At 37.0% G+C, this 20,280-nt stretch overlaps 1 protein-coding gene across 9 annotated transcripts in view; it reads right to left on the bottom strand.

The window, feature by feature from the left end:
- Positions 1-3,210: 3,210 nt before the first annotated feature.
- Positions 3,211-20,280, bottom strand: part of PHC3 (polyhomeotic homolog 3) — a 35,221-nt gene continuing 18,151 nt past the window's right edge. For 4 of the 9 annotated variants that reach the window (XM_068954475.1, XM_068954476.1, XM_068954477.1 and 1 more), the window contains 7 exons: positions 18,572-18,722; positions 16,737-16,990; positions 15,704-15,860; positions 10,077-10,191; positions 8,539-8,689; positions 8,216-8,447; positions 3,211-3,817 (listed from right to left, as the gene is read on the bottom strand). In XM_068954475.1, the coding sequence (XP_068810576.1) occupies positions 3,663-3,817; positions 8,216-8,447; positions 8,539-8,689; positions 10,077-10,191; positions 15,704-15,860; positions 16,737-16,990; positions 18,572-18,722 (1,215 nt within the window). In that variant the 3' untranslated portion in view covers positions 3,211-3,662. Of the gene's footprint in view, positions 3,818-7,953; positions 8,055-8,215; positions 8,471-8,538; positions 8,690-10,076; positions 10,192-15,703; positions 15,861-16,736; positions 16,991-18,571; positions 18,723-20,280 lie in introns of those variants that run through there. The other 5 variants (XR_011142849.1, XR_011142848.1, XR_011142850.1 and 2 more) reach the window with 5 other exon arrangements.

Here is a 20,280-nt window from a genome sequence, read left to right as displayed (position 1 = left end):
CATACATATTTTAAGCATTCAGGGGCATTTCTTTAAAACACAGAACAGAAAAACTGGGAAGCTGAGACAGGTATAGTAGTTATAACTGTACTGGAAGAAATCCTGACAGTCACATTCAGCCCAGTGCCCTGGGTGAGGGAGTCGCCCTGAGCTAACGCCGAATTTACTTTAGTAAGATAAGATGGAGATCAGTGAAGGTAGAGGGATTTTTTTTCTTTTTTCTTTTTTTTAAAAAAAAAAAAAGAGAAAGGGAAAGAAAAAGCCACCCAACATGTATCCTTTTTGAGCTAAGATCCCATGGTGTCCTGCGTTCCTTCCTGGAGGAGCTGAAAACTGTGACATGTAGCACAAAGCAGCAGCATTCTGAAGACAGAATTAAAAACCCTGGGAAATGCAGCTAATGAAAGGAATTTGCAATAGACCCATCTAGTGGGAGTGTTAACAAATACAATTAAAATCAGCAATACTTCCTCTTTTGGGGGACAATCTAGTTTAATTTGTGGGGAAAGCCATGGAAAATTCCTGTATAAGCCTGGGAAAATCTCACTGATTTGAACAGAAACAGAAGTGATTTGTACACAAAATGGTTCTCGAGGAATTTTACTCCAAGTATTGTATTGCTTTTTGAGTAAATTCAAAAGATCCTGAATTAGACCTTATTTGCATTTGAAAGTTTTCCAGCCTACTTCTATGTACATGTGTGGTATTTTTTAAATTGACTTTATTGACACAGTTATACTAGCAAAAACACTGGTACGTGTGCATTTCTATCTATCTAGATTAGTACAGCTGTGCCCGAGTTCCTACTTCACACCAAAATAGCTGAGGCAGAAGAACTTTCAATACGCGTAAGGCCCACATTCTTAGTTGCTATACGCATGAACATTTAAAGCATAACTCGCTATTTGTGGCTCTCCAAAAACCACAGAAAATGTAGTGTACCGGAAGGAACCAGAACAGACATGTGCATTAATCAAGCCTACTCTGAGCTCCTGGCATCTATCAGTAATTAGTCTGACTTTCATATATAAACACTAGCTGTAGAAGTGCTCCTGAAAGCTGTCTAATATACCAAGATTAAAACAGTCATGAAATTATCATGCATGTAACACCGCTGTGATTAACTGCAGGTCTGGATAAGACTCACAACATAAGTCCACATTTTCAAACATGCCTTAAGCCATTATCAATTCACATTTACATATACCTACTTTTTACATTGTCAAAGTCAAAGAACAATATGATCAGAAAACAGATTAAAAATTAGCCAGTGATATTTTTGTATAAAAATAATAAAACTTTAAGACAAAAGCCAAAGGATAAATATCCAAGATATCTTTAGTCTTCTATTAGCTCATCAAAACAGAATGTATCCTCTAGAACATGTTACATATATGCTACACAGTGTATCTTACAGAAATGCTACAAATGAGAACATACTGTCTCCATTATTTGAATATCTTTCAAATGAACCCTGCCAAACAGTGAACCTTCAATTAAGTCTGTTTGACAACACTAACTGAATGAAGATAGAAAAAAAAAAATTAGAAAGTGCTCCTCAACTTCCCTCCAAAATAAAGCCAGACATCAACTGATTCTTCTCAAGCCTTTGGTGCCATTTGGTTTAGGGCTCTCATCATATATTATCAAGTAACAGCAATGGGTAGTCCTAACTTGCAGCTTCAGTGGTTGATAACGATATTAGTAACACCCTCTATTAATAAGCTCAAGCAATTGCAATTAAAAGCGGTGATTCTATTGTTGATCTCTGGAAGATATCGGTAGGAAGTCTGTTAATAGAAACAAATTGATAGTCTATTAAAGGAAAATGAAGCACAGATTCTTCTGCAATCTCAGCTTACTCTTTAAGGACATCACTTATCAATCTACCTGTGACAAACCTTCCTTTCAGCCAGTGTATGTGCATTGATCTAGGCCAGCAGTTCTCAAACTTTAGATAGACTCTTCTTTTCAGGAATAATTTAGGGATCCCCCTGCATACCTCCATATACAACCATCTCTTATGCACTCATTTGCATAAAACACTTTTATTTGCAGACTCACATACACGTATTTAAATTAAATATACATAGCAACTCACATACACACATCGACACACATACACTTCTTTCCCTATAGGAGAGCTTGGGAATTCAGGGCTGTACCTATAGGGAGCAGAGCTGCAAAAGGAAGGGAACAGAAGGTAAAGAATATATTCACACACATCCGTACACAGGTGATGGAGAAGCAAAGGCTGGGAAGGTGCTGCTGCCTCAGAGCCCAAGACACTTCTGAGGGTGTCAGTAACTTGGGGGACAAGTACTTTTTCTGCACAAAATGAGAGAGAGGGAAGACAAACAGAGACACTGTCTACCTCTACCCCAAAGAAGAAAGTGAAGAAGTACCCGGCTCTGCACTGTTCAAGTGAAAAGCTCCTGCCAGAGGCACAGAAGCAAGGCTCCTGGAGATTTCTTGCAGGGTTACCTGGCTGTGGCACTCCTCTACCCACATAAGCTCCAGGCTCCCTCCCTCCCTCCCTCCACAGTACTAGCTTCTCTTTTGCTGAGCTTTGATGTGACCTCACTGAGCTCCTCATCAGTCTCCTTCCTCTGACTACTGCAACCCCAGCTCACATTAGCCAGCGGACAAGAGGTGCACTACAGTGAAAGATGGTTTGGAAAAGAAAACGGCATGAAAAAGGAGGTCTGGAAGAGAAAAACACTGAGCCATGCTAACGCTCAGTGCTTTCACTGTCTCTCCAGTTCTTCGAGCATACTTTTCTCAACATGAGCTAGTCCTGGCTGCAGTTTTCAGCCCCTCACACCTGGGAACCTGAACCCCAAGTGTTCTCTCACCTTCTCAGGACCCACTCTGAACCCCCATTTGAGAACTGCTGGTCTAGTTTAACTAGCAGCACGCGAAACTAGAAACCTAACAACTTAATGCCCTCTTAGTGCATAGCAGCATACAAAGAGTGAAGTAACATATGTGCTTCAGTCACCTCTGGCAAGAGTGTCATGCCATTGCATTTCAGTAGCCTGACAGCCAGGATTTTGATGAGACTCCTGAACAGAGGTCTACAGTATTCCCAGACTTAAAGAAAATACTACAGTGGCAGAGATGAGGGTAAGCCTACACAAGAAAAAAAGGCTGCCAACCTATCCCTTCAAACAATTTGCTCAAGACTAAAAGAAACTCAGAGAGCACAACTAAATGCATAGCATTTTACTGTTACCAGTGCTTCCACAGGGTCTGTGGACACTTTTGCTATTTCAGTCCAAGAACTGCTGTATGTGTGGAAAAACTGTCTTCCAAAATACAGCAACAGAATTTAAACGGTGTTTAGATTAATGGTGTTAACTTGTACGATAAGTACACGTTGGGAAATTTTAACTTATCACAGCATATTTCACTCCATGTTTTTCCATGAACTCCCACTTTAACTCAAAGTGTTACTCAAGCTTTACCATGAACCTATTAATTGTGGGAAACTATGGAGAACTGCATGGCATAACCAGAGGAATATTTGCAAGTTCTTATGTGGGGAAAACCCCATATTTGTAACAAAACATCACAGTAATACTCATGCCACGGTGAAGATGTTGGCATATTCCTGTTGGTTCTGTCGCAGAAAAACTGATGTTTAAGCCTTCATGTTCCCCCTAGGATTCTTTCAATGAATTGATACGCGCACAGATTTTCAACGCAGGTCCAAGCTTAATATTCATTGCACTCATAAGGTGATCCTCCTTCAACAAGAGGAGAGCTTGTCCATCAATTTCTTGTGCTCTAAATTCATCTGCAATATCTTCACAACCTGCAAGGGAACAGAAAGAAGAACTGTAAGTTAGAAACATGCAGCGTTGCACAATTCCCTATAATATAGGCAAGAGTTCAATGATATGATGGGAACTTCCGAGATAATCTGAAAGTCAACTTCGCTACGGCCTCTAACAACGCTGTAACTGTAGGAGAACTACTCATTGGAAATTTCAAGGCCTCGTGTAAACAACTTTCTCATTTCATTAAAAGGAACAATTGCCACGACCTCAAAATTGGAAGACTGCCAAAATACCACAGAAATAGCAATCAAGTAAAAGCATCATTCACCTGGGTTCTTTCCAGTAATAAAAAATTGTGCACGTTCTATTCCTAGGTACAATTCAAAAAGAAAATTGACTTACCCACAACTTCCAGAAGGTGTTCATTCCATCCATATATTACCAATATTGGGTCAGATACACAGAATTTTGATTTTGGGGGTTTAGCAGAACTGTCTTACTAAGGCTGTATCAGTTATCTGAGTGAATATTCCACATACAGCAACAGCTCACTTGACAAGTGCAATTTTAGACTGATCGGATTTTTTTTTTTAAATGAGAAATTTTGCTGAACACTAATATTCTTGAAAATAACATGGCCTCAGATCACTGAGGCTTACGATTTAAGAAAGGGAGAAACTACATATGGGTCAGACTGTCCCGAGTTACTGAAGGCCCTTTCCACTGAAGAACACTGAGGGAAGCAAAAGGTCTCCCAAGAGATGTCCTCTTAACCAGAAACAGTCAGTTATGTCTAGCTGTATGGCAGCTCTGTTATATGGACAGATGTCTTCTAACACGTGAATGAGAGCACTCGTTATCAGTTGTTTATATGAAGCTTCTTTAGCTTCATAGCCACGTGTTTCCTTTTTTTGATAGATCTGTGTTCTCAACCCACTGCTCTCTCCTCCTGTCTCAGAGCCTCTCAGGCACATTTTCATTTGTGCTCCACTTTCCATTCCTGCTTTTAATTATTCCTCATTTAGGCTTATTTTTTTGACTTCGTATTTTTGTCTTTTCCCTCTTCTAAACAGTACAATATTACAAAGCTATTAAACCACTATGAAGAACTCTCTTCCCACCTAGGCTGAAATCAATTGACTAATTCAATGTCCTCTTGAAAGCTCAGATTTAAATCTAAAAACAATTTAATTCTAAAAACAACAGATACCATTTAATTTCCTGATGAATTTAGAAACGTGTAAAAGACAAAGAGAAAGGAAATGTGGAAGGAATATTGACATCTAAATCTTAACTCATTTCGGATTATTACTATGTAGTGACAGCAGCATTCAAGATTAGAAAAGGTTAGCGTTTCACAAGGAATAAATCACAACTTTTTCTTAATTGTCTGTTAAACAGACCTGGTGCAGCAATTAGATACTACTTTATTAAGGAGAGGAAAGGGCCAGATTAAAAGATAATGGAGTAATAATTTGAAAACTCTTGTGATATTTTACAGTACTTCTGGTTTTACGCTAAACCTCTGTAGTTTAGCCTATAGCTCAATAAGATAAACCCCAAAAGTAAAATAGTTACTGTGCAGCTGCTGACTAATTTTTAAATCAACAAGGACTATTTTGTACAGCATTTAGAACAATGCAACTTTAATACCTGACAAATGCCCAGCTCTTGGGCATTACTTACTCTAACAAGAAATTAGAGTGGTACCATTTAGGGGGGAAAAAAAGCAAGATTCATTTGTCACAAATCGCATTTATACGGCCACTAAAACATCACAGAAACATTAAACTGTGTCGGTGCTTGCATGTATTCTATAACATTTACTTTTAGTATTTCTAGTACAGCGATGCGTTAGCTTAGTCCAACTACAAAGTAAAACTCTATCAATATTAGGAGATTCTTCAGGAGTCTAGACTTATCACAGAACACTGGCAATGGCACTGCCAATTCTGGCTACAAAGTTAAGCTAGTGCCATGAATAACATGGAAAAAAAAAATCTTAGACAACTGGCTCCTGTAGAAATAACCAGCCTTAATACCACCATGAACATTCTTACGTAAGATAAAATAAGATAGATATAAAATAAGACAGATACAAATTCCACAAGTCAAGTACTAATTAAGTATTTCTGTGAAAGGTATCACTATACATCTGACTTGAGATCTGACCATAGCAATTGTCACATCACTGCATTTAAAAAAAGATCACACAGATAAAAGAGATTTTTTTTTACATTTAAAAACAAAAGCAGTCCTATTAAAATATAATACTGGTTGGGGGTGGTTTGGGTTTTTTTGGGGGAGGGGGGTTTAAAACAAGATTGGCTATACGAAGCATTCTGATGCAACTTTTGCTAAAAACAAAATAACAGCAAAAACCAAGTCTTTCAGAGTCATTTTGGAAAAAATCAAAGGATGGAAGCTGAATGTATTTCAAATCCCTCACCCGAGCACATTCGGGTATGCTGAAATGCTTTCGCAATTGGTTGTTGTGCAGTAACTTGGCAAACAAGGGGAATGCTGAAGAGCATTAATTTTGCAACTGGTGAAAGAAAGGAGGAACAGCTTTGTTTTTCCTGGTCTTTGCGGACTGCATCAAACAGATATTACAAAACAGCATAGCAAAAAATAAATCATCTTCCTTATTTCTTGTATTATCAACTTCGACAGCATATGAAAAAATATTTTTCAAGCGTGGCTTGAGGCTATATTGAACATAAGAAACCCCCTAATTATCCTAAAATATGAACATAGCTATGTAACAGTATAAATTCTAGCATGGTGTGGATACCTTGTAAATATTGATTTTTTGGTAGTATCTGAGAAACTAGGCCTTAATGTGGAATGGAATGAGTAATTGTAATACATTTTCGCTGAACACAGGAAAATATAAAGTTTGCTTAGATTCAGAGATTAACTTGTTTATAGATAAACAATAAATAATAAATATGAAAAACAGATCCAGCAGCTGGTGAAATAGTCTACTAGTAATAGTTGCTAAACCGAAACCACATTTTAAGAATAATATTCTTATTTTCATAAGACAATGAATTCATGGCAAATGAATCGGCAAGAAATAAGCTTTAAAAAGACATATGTCTATTTGTGTTTCTATGGTACTTCAAGTTTTCTAGGATAGGAACTATTTGTTATTCGTTCACAGAATCTAGGATCTGGGAGTTACTGAGTTAACTGGAGCTTCAAATCTACAAAAGTAATAAATCGAAACAGCAGCGATCTAATCATATTTGAGTAATACAGTTAAGATACAGAAACTTGAAAGAGCAGATCTTAAACCTAAGGAACTTTGTTCAACAGACATCACTGAAGATTTCCAGAAGTCAATAAGGTAGCTTAATTGCAATTTATAAACCATTAGAAGAAAGGTACTTCAGGGATGACTTTTGTTGGTTTAAGGCTTCCCTAACTCAATTCCTTGTCTGAGCTACTCTATAAAAGATTAATTGGCACAAACAGGCATATGACTTGGCAATGAAGATATATTCTTACAGGATTTTGCTTAATGGGATATATAGAAAAATGGTTTATGACTGCTATAAATTCCAGAGAAAGTAGACTATTAGGAACAAACTTAACCTGTGAGTCACATGTGAGTGATATGGGTAAGCAACAAAAATTCTGGTATGACTGCTATTATGGAGACCTGCCTTGCTACCTGTAGAGATTACAGCATCTGATCAGACAGAATGGCATCCTTGGGAAATGGGAGGAAAGTGAAATTTTAAAGCTTATGAAAGTTAGGAAATGAGAGACAAATAAATGTCAAATAACCTGAAGATTATATAAAGATAACTATGAACACCGAGCTAAAGAAAAGTTATATAAATAAGGAGAAGCAAGAGATTTTTTTGAGAACAGATTGAGATATTGCATTTCCTGGGTCTTCATGAGTATTCAGAGGCTACATGCAGAAGCTTTCTGTATTTCAGGTAACGTGCAAAGTTACGCAAAACAAGGTTTAGCTTTGTAGAAGAAACTGGCATATTCTTTTTAAGTGTCAGTTATATCATAAAAGGTCCTTCAAATTTTTCAACTGTATAAAGGGAAAGAACTCCTTTCTTGCTTTTTCTACTGAATGAGAAGCAAGTAAGGAGGGAAGAGAATAAAAGCGTAAAAGGGAGGAAGCGTGTCTGATCTCTCTACTGACCTCTTGAGAGAAATCAGACTGAAGGGAAGAACACCTTTAGTCTCCATCAGCTGGGGTGCAACAGCAGAAGTGGGACTAGTTCTATCGACATGGGATTTGTGCTGAAGGAACAAGCAAGAGGAAACAAATCACATTCCAGTCTCTGCCACCAACTAATGAGTACACTAGCACGCTTACCGCACCACCTCTTCATCGCACTGATGATAAAAAGTAAGGAGCTTTACTGTTGCAAAAGCAGAACAAACTCTTTCGCATTACATACCGGGCAAAGAACGTATAAAGGCCCAAACTTCATCCACAGTCCACACTGACGGGTCGGTTTGCACCACTGGTAACAAGTCAATGCTCTCTGGCATCTTCCTAATTCTTAGTTCCCTAAGTTCACGTTCTCTCTCTCTTTCACTTTGCCTTCGCAGACGGGTGGTCATGGCAGCTGGAACAGCATCTTCGTGAGAAGCCATATCTTCTTCTGCAGATGGATAAGTAATTGGAAGCTGGAAAATGTAGTACAAATACACTACAGTATTATATTTTATTTGTAATTCCCCAAACAATGCCATAGTTCTAAGCAAATATTCCACAGACCTGTCTAAGAAAGTGATCTCGTGACGCCCCATCAGGGCCACTCGGTCGACGCCCGCGTCGCCCAAGGCTTTGGCTATCAGATTTCCGATTCCAGCGACTGGTTTTGTCTGATGTAAACAGCCCAAATTTCTTAGTGCAACTAAGGCTGTGCCTAAGGAAGAAAGATATATTCAATAATGCATTCATACTTTTTTGGACAAATTCAATCAACTTAGCAATCAAATAACATTGTTGTCTACAGAATCGTTGCCTAACCAAAGACAACAGGTGCAACAGAAGTACAAGAGAGAAAGGTATCGCCAAGGTCATTTATTCCAACCCTTTGCCTTGATGCAAGATCAAGTACATTCAGATCATCCCTGGAAGATATCTGTCTTTCCTGTTCTTAAAAATGTCCCATGACTGAAACAGCATTGCATTTTATCACATATTATTCCAATCCTGCTTCTCTAAAGTGTCCTCTAAAAGCCTAAAGTCCTATTATATCTTTTGCTTCCGTTCTCCTCTGCCTGGCTGATACCCAGTCAAAAGAGGATGGAGGTGAAAGAGCTGATTTCCCTCTTAAGATTATTTCACTAGCAGTGTCTCAACAAGTACTAAATAAAAAAAACATACGCTCCTACCACTTAAAATGTGAGTGTCTCAGGCTGAGGACCAAAAGAGGAGCAGACATGACAGAGAGGTGGTTTCAAGGCACACTGATGCAAAGAACAACCAAGAAGTAATTACAAAGGGGAAACTATTCCCTATACGAGATCATTTCTAAAACATCTGGCATTAAATATCAGCTTTCCACAACAGTTATAATGATGCAAGATCTATATGTTGATTTTGATTCGTTCCTTTTTTAACCAAACAAACCGAATCAAACCAAAACAAAATGAAAAGCATACTAAACCCAAAAAGAAACCAGAAATCATTTTTCTCTGTCAACCATATAGGAGCAAACGGTTTCTTTTTTTATTTTCAGGAAAGAAGCAGCTTTAGAAAACACTAAATTATGTATGCTTACATTTATATTTTACTCTATGCAAATAATGATTTGTTATACTACATATTATATATTAATTCAGTGCTTTTTTCAGCATAGCACAAAACTGTAGGAAAGTCCATCTAACGCAGTATTTTTTTTCTGACAATGCCTAGCAGCAGGGGGATGAGAATATGAATAAGACAGATAAAGTGAATTGTGGCCCAGGGACATCCGAGCCAAAGATGGTTTCCAAACACTTAGTGACTCTCTGTGGATTTCTCTCCTATGATCCCAGCCTCCTCATGAGCCTCCCCATGGGGGCACCATCAGCCCCCCTCAGTAAAGAGCTCCACAACTCAACTGCAGTTCCTAGGAAGAACTAATTTCTTTTGTTTGTCTTCCTGAAATATATCATCTTCCACAATAGTCCCTATACCTATCGATTCTGGAAATTTAGGCAGAAGGCAATCTCATTGTTTACTCTTTACTTATTTTTCAATACTAGATACTATTTGGGTGCTAGTCCATTAACCAGGCAGTGATAAACAACAGTAAGGCAGAGTACCTTTTGGCACAGGACGTGGAGCAGAATCGTTTTGACCGTAGAAATTTATCAGAATATCCCATTTTTCCACAAAATTCACACTTCAGAAGATCATTTTCAATTTCATCTAGTCCCTCTAAAGAAAGGAGCGAGACATAAAGAAGTTTAGTCTTAGCAACAAATAAAATGACGTTCAAATTCCTCATCGCTTACGGAGGCAGGCAGAAGATTTTCAAATATCAAACACATTTAATGAAAAGACTTGAGTAAAAAGAAAATTATGCCAAAACCAAGCAAGTCATAGGTTTCACTTTTATATATAAAAGACTTTGAGCAGACTGAACCTTCAATTAAATTATTCAACCAGTTTAACCAACTTTTTTGTTAAATTTCCAATCATCCATGAGCAAGCATGCCCTCACAGTAAATAGCTTCTTAAATCTGTAATGGTGTGACGTATTAAGCTAGCAAAGTACTTTCTTTGAATAAGCCACAGCTACAACCAAAAGGAGGACTTCTGGAAGCAAATAAGACATTGAATCTTATCTACGGATAAGAGAATTGGAGGCCAACATTTCAAATAAGTATTTTTCTAAAGCATGTAAATCCTACTCAGTGAGGTTCTTTGAAATATATGGTTGCAGTAAAATTTACTGCGTTAAATTTTCCCTTTTCACATTTACTTGAAGCAGATACAAATCTGGTCAAATCCTTGCCAGGCTCATTTGATTACCTTGGCATTCTGACAGGTGCTTGCACTAAGCACAATTCTTGTCTCAAAATACAATTCATATATTATTCTAAAAATCTTACTGTATACATTTCATCAGCGGAATTACCTGTATGCGATTCTGTAGTGCTAGTTACAAAGGCTGTGATTAAAGTCCCTCAGGTTTAAGTCTTTTTCAGCACAATGTTTTGATCAGGCCATGTAACATATTTTCCAAATTTCACATACACAAAAGGCATCACAACAGTTCTGCAACTGGTATTACAGTAAACATACTACCAACCTTCTCCTTCTCCCCCTTCTCTTAAGGATGCAAATCCCCCTCCTTCCCTTTCCCCAATTTTTATTTTTTTCTTATAATCAAATGTGCCTATGAAGTTATCAAATCTGCATCTTGCTGGGATCAGAAAGGATGTGGATTTCTAAGTTAAGTATTTATCCCAAGTATTTTTCTCTCCTTTGTAATAAAAGCAGATCTAGCAGTGGTACCTTCACCAGTTTCACTTGCAGGAAATAGCCTATTCATTCAGGATAGAAACAAAGTAGTTTGCGATCGCCCTATATTAAGTTTGCATAGGCACAGAATCACAGAATCGTTTAGGTTGGAAGGGACCTCTGGAGATCATCTAGTCCAACCTCCCTGCTCAAGCAGGGTCACCTAGAGCATATTGCCCAGGGTCACCTAGAGCATATTGCACCTTAAACTCCAACTGAAAAATGGTAGGAAAGCAAGGCAACCACAACAACAAGGACTTGCACTAAAGAGAAAAGATCATGCTCTTCCATGCAGAGCCGCTGCAAAAACACTTTCCTTGACCTATCTGATATTCCAAAAGTGGTACTGGATCCAATAAAAGCATACAATTTTTGACATCTGTCACAAGTGGATCCAGAGGAACAATTACAACATTTATCAACTCTTCTAGCGAGTTCTTGGTATCAACTAATACTACTTTGCTCTTATACCTCTTTGAAATTAGATTCAGGTTATACAAAGCAGTTTGGTGCACCAGATTTAATACCTTCAAGCAACTAAGCTTTCACTGAGAAAGGAGCATCTTTTCTTGCTCTATTTCTTATGTGTTCCAAGAAATATTTTCAGACTAAACATTGCTGAGTCACAAACAATTGTGAAAGTACTTAAGAAAGTATTGATCTTAAAGTTGATTAAAGTTGACTTTAAAAGCTTATAAACAGAGTCTGGTTTAACTCATTCCTCCCTCACACATGCAAGAAAGGAACGGATTAGAGCATCTGAACAGTTTATAGTCTACTGTTACAGATTGTTTTTACAACATTTGTGAGACGAGGAGGTATTTTTCCCACTCCCTGTGAAGAAGCCCTTAAACTCCTGCTGACAGGCAAACACTAATGAAAGAAACAGTGGAAAAGCTCAGAAGAGTGCACTACAAGGTAACAAGATGAGCATACATGTCACATGCTGAATGTCTACACCTTCTCCAGGAAGCATATGGCGTAGGCAGAACACGGCTTGCATGTAGTTCAGAAGAATATCACCATCTTTGCAAAACAACTTAACTTCTGGCATGGAAAAATTATCCCTAGGAACCATCTGTGAAATACATAATCTGGAGTGAAATTGGCACAAACTGAAATGTAACATTTTTGTCTTCATTCACGTAAGTAAAAAGAACCTTGTGCCACATTTGTTTAAAAATTCAGAGGACTAAACAAACATACATTTCTCCCATGTTTCTAGTTTTCCACTACTTTGCCTCTTGCTACTCATCTTCTACATTCATATTTTTGCAACTGATTATATGAAATTAAAAGTTGCAAACTAGCTTTTTGTCTTAACCTCCGTTAAGCTCTGATGCTAGCTAATGCAAATACACGTATCAAAGTTTAATCTGAAAGAGTATGACTAAGAAATTGTAAAATTCAGTTTCAGTAATATTTACCCATGAAACTGCTCATGAACACCAACTTTGTTGTACTGTTAAGGTGACAAATAAAACAGCAGTAATGCAAAACGAATAAAGCTGAAAACGCAGGAAAGGTTATTTGAATAGCATCTCCGATGTATCAGGATCCAAAATTATAACCAAAGTCAATTAATCCTCAGGCAGCATCAGACTGAAAATTACCCCGTGGCAAGCCTCCAACTTCTTTACTTGTTATCACACATGAAAAAAAACTGGGAATGGGAATCATATCAATTTTTGTCAATTTTGGAACTGAAGCCAAGCAAATACTAGAGATGTATCCTTCAAAGAAATCCCTCTTCTTATAATATCAAACAAATACTCATCCGGTATTCCAACTAGATCACACTACATGGAAAAAAGGGACAACATAAACAGTGAAGCAAAAATTGATGCTAAAGCCTTTTCTTTTGCGCTAGGTGTTTCTACCTTATACATGGAATGTGTATCCTGTTTTACAGTAAGGAAAACTCCTTCATTGACTGCAGTAGCTGCAAACTGTGTACATGAATCAAACACCAGCTGTCAGGAGCAATAACTGCAAACAAAAATGTGAATGTTTGAATAATTCTGCAAAACAACAGACGAGCTGTTTGAGATCTACTGAGCAACAACAGTGCACTGTTAATGCTGAATGGATCTTAGGGAATGCTACTGAAAAGAAAACTGAACTCAGATCTACTGAAACAAGCCAAATAAAGCCAAAATAACTATTCCATCAGAGCTGCGTATATTCTAAAAGATATACCAGAAGGCAAAAAAATTATTTCTTTTCAAATACGCTGGAAAACCAAAATACACCAACAAAAACTCAGAAGGCTGTGCTATTGATTAAGAAATCAAAAGTGCAGTTTACTATCCAGTCCATGACCGAAGAGATTCATAAGTGTTACTTCATATGTGTAGGAAAGCAGTATAAGGTAGTATAAAAGCAGTATAAAGTAGCATAAAAATGGATTTTTTTTTTTTTTTTAACTAAAAAATGCTCTCATGTCATTGGACTTCCCTCTAGAAGAACTAGTTAAATGGAAACAATCAGTGAGAAACTATACACCATTTCAAGCTACAGAGAATCTGTATAACAGCAGCAGCAATTTTTAATTAACCAAAAAAGAAGTCTAGAGAACTTCTGGTCATACTGCAGCTCTCCACCATTAATATGCCAGATGCTCTGTCAGCAGAAAAGCTAGGGTCCTGCCTTATGAAACTGTCTGCCATGCCTCCGTGAAGGGTTGTGAAGAACACGGTATGGGCCCCCGTTTTGGATTTTTTAAAGAGTAACACAGCATTCTACTGAAGAATAATTTTAAAATTGAACTCAGTAAAAACCCTGCTTCTTCATTTTTCTTTTTAAATATGTAGACAACTTAATTATAACATAATTAAAGTAAAGTCATAGTTGCAAAGCAAAGCATTTTTCAAATATCATACGTTGCCTAAACTGAGGTTACTACTGAAAAATGCAGAAGGGCTCTGGACTGTACTGAGACATATTAGTAAATGCAACCACACAATCAGTCATAATCTAGAAAATCCTGTTTTGTGTTTTATTTTCAGATACTTATTTCTGACTTCTTTGCACAGATGCTACCCTAACATACAGCAGAACTGCAACCCATCGATATTTCCTTTCAGTGATGTATTTCCAAGCTAAGCCAGCTATTACTAAAATCAGTACTACAAGTAATAACGTATCGTTCATTTAAGCATCAAGATATGCCTCACCTGAACTGTAAAGTAAATCAGCCTTAAGCAAAAATCCAACAGCATTTACTTAACTTCACTATCAACACATAACTCTTCTTGAGCTCAGAATGCTTTGGAAAACAAGGTTTTTATCCACTGTCTGTAATCCTTGACTTGTAAGCAGTAAAAGTAGTAAGCCATTACTACTATAATAACGTATCAAAATTTAGTAATCTAAAAGACTGAATTTTGAGCTAATTTTCTCACTAAGACACACAATGAAACAACCAATTTTCCTATTGCGCTTCAACGCCGTTTACCAAGACAGAAACCAGAGTAACTAACAAATTGTCGTTGGTGTGGCTATATCTTGAAAGTCCTTATGGGAAAAGATCAGAAAAGGAATATTATGGACTATTTTAACTAAGTGACAATTGATACTGGTTACAGTGGGAAGACAAACTAACAGTATGTAAATAACTGAAGCACAGTCTAGCGTGCTTCTTACTGCTCAGGACACTGTCCCAAGTATGGACCCTTTTCCAGCCACTGCCCCAACACAGTCCTGCAGCTTCATTTTGTATACCAGAGTCAGGGTTACTGCCGCTCCTGCTGTATTTGCCCTTTGTTATCCTGCTCACTACAGTTTTGATATGAAAGAGGGAAAGGAATTATTGCAAATGAGATAGAAAGTAAGAGTTATGGAAAGAACTTTAAGACAAATTTAAACAGATCACCAAAAACAGCTGCTGTCTGACCTTTCAAGCTACGGAGCAGAAAAATCCAGAGGCAGCACAGAAGTTCTGGACTTTAAAATCTTGGCTGAATTTATGCAAAGAGTTAAAGAATAATCTGTTTTTTTTCTGGGTGAGGTCAAGTTTAATTTCCATCTGATAGTATTCATGAGGGTACCTACATTCGAGCTTCAACAATGATAGTGGCATATAACACATCCAAAATACTTGATTGCCTGGTTCTAACAAATCCATGATTATGACTACGTCAGATACTGCATGAGGAACTCTACTGAAGAGATTTTTAGCTAATGAGCTGTGCTAAAGAGCATTTTATTCTGAGGAAAAAAAAAGTGCATAGTTTCTTGATATTTGTGTGCATCTATAGCAGTTGTTGTTATGATGTGTAGCTAGCTATAAGCATTTGAAAATAATTTCCATTAGAGAGAGTAGAAAGAACTGGAGAAAGATTCCACTTATACAGACAGGATGAGATTCTGCAATATATACAGAACTGAAGGGAAGAATGGATATTTAAACAGAACTACAAACCTTCTGCAATCATATCCTCTATCTCTGTGTCCGATGAGTTGTCTGCATGTTTTGTATTCTGCAAGTCTGATTCCACACACATAACACTCATGATTTGACCCTCCACTAGCAATCTTTTTTCTGCAGGCTGTTCTACCAGCAAAGATGAACGACTTACCTATTACAGTAAAAGCAAAGCAACAATGATTAACTGAACAGTTAATAACAGAAAACAGTACTTACTATTCATCAGCGGTAACTGAGCCCAACATCGCAATTCCCATTCTTTATCAACAAACCATTATTATATAGTGCCAAAGGTGTATATGTGTTTTCTCCAACAAATACAAGGACATGTTCTTACTTTGACAAGCTTGATCAAAATTACATTTAACGCAGGAAGAAACCACATTAAATATAGAGAAATGAAGAAATAGGAAAATGAGAGCTATTTTAAATTAGTAAGGCAGAAAATCCCACCCTTTAAAAAAAGAGGCTCATAGGTTTTCAGTTGGCCATTTGTGGATTTTAAATTTTCAGCAGTGTAATTCTTACCAGATACAGTCCTAATCACGCCACTCTCGGCAAGAGGCTTGCCAGTGCGTTACATACGATATTTTAACATGAAAGCGGTACTATATACTAAGACTCATGTCAGAGGTTTAAATTAAGGTATTACTAAGGTATCTAGGAGACAGACAAACACAAAACAACGCTATCTCAAATGTTAGACTAAAATCATTTCTTTGTAGATAACAGACGCATTCGACTGTGTCGCTGTTTTCATTTAGTACACTGTCATCCAGTGATACAGGCAAGCCAAACAGTAGCATGAATTCCAACTGTATATACATAAGACAATGCAAACAAGACACAGGCATACCGCAGTACTTCAAGAAACAGGCTACCAATCAGGGGAAAAAAGTTCAACCACAAGGTCTGAAAAATTATTCAAGGTTTAAAGACCTAAATAGCTAGTAGCCACAAATAACATCATCTTTAAAAATTATTAGTAAAAAAAAAAAAAAAAAAACATAGCAACTTTTAAACTTACAGGGAATGGCTCCAACCCCTCCTGAATCACAAAGCCCTCAATAACATGGGTCAGTATCTGTGGTTTAACAATAGCCTGTGGAGGTTTATTTTCTAGGCTAGGAATGCTATTGGGCATTGATGTGCTGTTGCTCCTTGTCGTCGCTGCTGGAAGCAAAAGAGGCGGTGGTGGAATAGAGGAATGTGAAGGATCAGATGGAGATTTAATTACTGAGGCACCGACTGACGATGTCCCTGAAGGCAGTCCCGCATGTTCTGAAAGAAATAACAAAATGTTACATTTTTATCACTTTTTTCCAATCATTCTTTCAGTATTCTAGAAAGAATAGATGATAAACACCTCCAGCTCTGCATCCGTGATCCTCCTAAGATTTTTCCTCTATTGTTTATAGACTTTACCTTCAAAACAAGGTGATGTGCCTTGATTGACTATTCTGCAGACAAATAGTTCTCAAGTTTACATCATTTCCCTTTACTCAGCACCTAACTGCAACCACAGTTGACCACCACACCAAATGTAAAAACAAAACAAAACCAAACCCACTTCTACAGCCAACATTTCTAAAGAGAAGTTTTTCTTTCTTCAGGGACACTTTGCAGCCTCAATAACCTGTAAGGTCACAAATACATGAGGCATCAAGCCACTAAGCACCCAGCTGCTGGTAGAGAAACCCAGCTACAGGAGCCCAAATTTAGAAAGGTCGTTCCTCCAAGTATTCTGAGAGACATTGCACACATCTATGGCAGCGTATGTGCATATATATGAACTTTTAAAATCCATATATGCATGTATATGCATATAGGGAATCATGTACAAAGTTTTGTGTGTGTACATATATAAATATATACATGTATATGTTGTATATATATAAATATATATGTACACACACAAGACTTTCTGCTTAAATCCAGATTTTTCTAAAAAATACTTTGGAAATACAGGCAGTATCATATATCTGCAAAAGAACCTACTACACCACATACTGCTCCTTTGGTAAGGAAAGAGTATGTGTACTTGATTTTGGAAAGTGCTGGCTTTTACCTCCAGTAAACATACTGTTCGATTCAGACATTTGTTACCACGGTTTTTTGACGAAAAATGAGTATTTTGTCCTCTATCTCATTTATTCCAGGAACTGATCAGCACAGAACAACACACTGAATGTCTGTAACTGATAATGTGGTCTACTGTCTTATTGGCTTCAACAAAAATTGAGTATATTCAGTACATCAGGGCAAGTTTCTACTTTTTGCAGCACAAAAATTGATACTGGCAAGTTTTTTTTTTTTGCTGGTGGTGGTGTTTTTGTTTTTGTTTTTTTTTTTAAACAATCCACTGAAGAAAAAAATCAAAAAATTGTACTTTTTTTTTTTTTGCATCAGAACAGCTCCTTTTTGTGGTATATCAAAAAATGATGCCAAAGAGAATCATACAATGCAGCAGACCATCCTGACAGCGTTTTCCAATCCTGCAAACAAATCTTCACGAAAGATCAACCTGCATATTTTGCCCACAGCATACAGGCTAGACTTAAAATGCAAATGGAGATTGATACCACTATTAAAATTTTAGTATTTTAGAAGTATATGCTTCAGAGCCCAGATAAAGGATTTCTACGATACATGCCATACCAACACGTATGTAAGTTATGCTTTTAAAACTGAATTGTTCATTCTATCATATTGATTTCCAATACTTCACACGGCTGCTTTTACTTAAAAATGATTCTACTAAACTATAAAAATAGATGAAAGTCAAATTTTTACTTTAGCGTATCAATGGCTACTAGAAGGTTTTAAGTAGAAAAGCTATCTTAGTTTTACGTTTGTTCTCACCTGACAAGGGCTCTTCCGAAGTAAGCGCCTCTCCATTCCCCAAGGTTATGGCTGGTGGCGACAGTGTCGGTGGCGTAGGTGTTCTAACCATGTGGACACATTCAGACTCTTCAGGCATCTCTTCTTCACAAACATTCTCCACTTGGTAAATCTGCATCCAACAAACTAGCGCTTTAGAGAGATTTCCATTCTATCTTAATACCTTGAAAGAGTTGCATAAATATATATTTTTTAACAAATTATCAGTTGAAGTGTTAAAATATACGAATCTCATAATAAAATACAAGTTACCAAACTGCATACAAATCAATGGGCTCTGAGGACATCATGATTATTATGAGAACAAAACTGAAGTATTTTGTTACAAATAGCAGAATTCTAAAACATAGGCATAATTCTCCTATTGAACAGTCCAGAGAAATCAACTGACTTTTTCCATGCCTTATCTTTATAGTTCACTGTATTTTTATTTACACATACACGCACACGCTTACTTATTGTCCTTTAAAGACTTCAGCGAAACGCAAGCTTTATAACATAATGGCAATTTCAATAAAACTGACTAAAGAATTTAGATAAATTTCAGCTGAAATGCTGAACACCATATTATCAGTTCATAAACTCTGCCAGCTGTTAACCATACAGACTAAAATTTAAAATGAAGTATATATCACAAGCTGATACTGTTGCAGAGAAAACTTCATGCTCTCCAACCTTGGTACAGAACTATCGCAACGGGTCTGGAAGTCCCGTTAGGAAGTCATCCTAATAGAAGAGGTACAGTATTTATCTTTTCCATTAAAATCCACCCAAAGTTGACAAAGCTACAAGTTCCTGAAAGTTGCTTAATATACATTTGCCAGTCAACCAGACAAATCCTTGAAAAATTCATCCTGAAGAGAATGGCAGTTTCACAAGATTATTCCTTATAATTGCTAGGGACATAGTGGCATCAGAGAAAGAAAACAAGAGAAACTGTACTCAAAAAAAAGGCTATCCTTATTGTTGCTCTAGTTTCACAAAGAAGAGAAGGAAAAAAAGAGGGACTGTCTGCATTACAGATGGGATAATGCTATAGAAGACTGGATATGAATGTATTCATATCAGAATACAAAAGTATTTTGAGAGTTTGGATCTGCATAAGTCTCAGTTAATACAACTTTTTGCTTCTAATTAAGGTAAATAATTTACCATTAAATATCCAAGAATAAAGGTTCACATGAAGCTCGTACATCTCCAAATTAGTACGTCAGAACTGGAAGCAGGAAACACATCAGTTTGGAGTCCTAGTATCACTTAATCCTTGACTAATATAGAAGTCTCCATATTGTTTTCTATCTTATACAGAAGTATAATTGAGTATTTCAGGAGAGTATGCCAAAATTATCAGACATTAGCGAAGAGGTTATAAGGTATTTTCCTCAAGCTACAAAAGTAAATTGATGCGATTTACTGACAGCCAGTTTAGCAGATTAGGATGTAAAATATCACCTTGTCAAAAGCACACCCGGCTTCTATTCTTTTGCCTAACTTCTGCATGAAATATCAGACGGTTGGGATTATCATGACCTTCTAAATACCACTTAAAAATAATCAGCGCACAACCTTCCCTTCTTCTGTTGATATCCTGAAGAAAACCTACAAGAGCTGTTAATTCTTCTGCTCACATTAATCTCATTAGCATGCTACCACTAAAACTTAGTAATATC

This window comes from Struthio camelus, chromosome 9 (genome assembly GCF_040807025.1).
Source record: "Struthio camelus isolate bStrCam1 chromosome 9, bStrCam1.hap1, whole genome shotgun sequence".
Classification (NCBI taxonomy): domain Eukaryota; kingdom Metazoa; phylum Chordata; class Aves; order Struthioniformes; family Struthionidae; genus Struthio; species Struthio camelus.
This window is presented reverse-complemented; position numbering and strand designations above follow the sequence as displayed.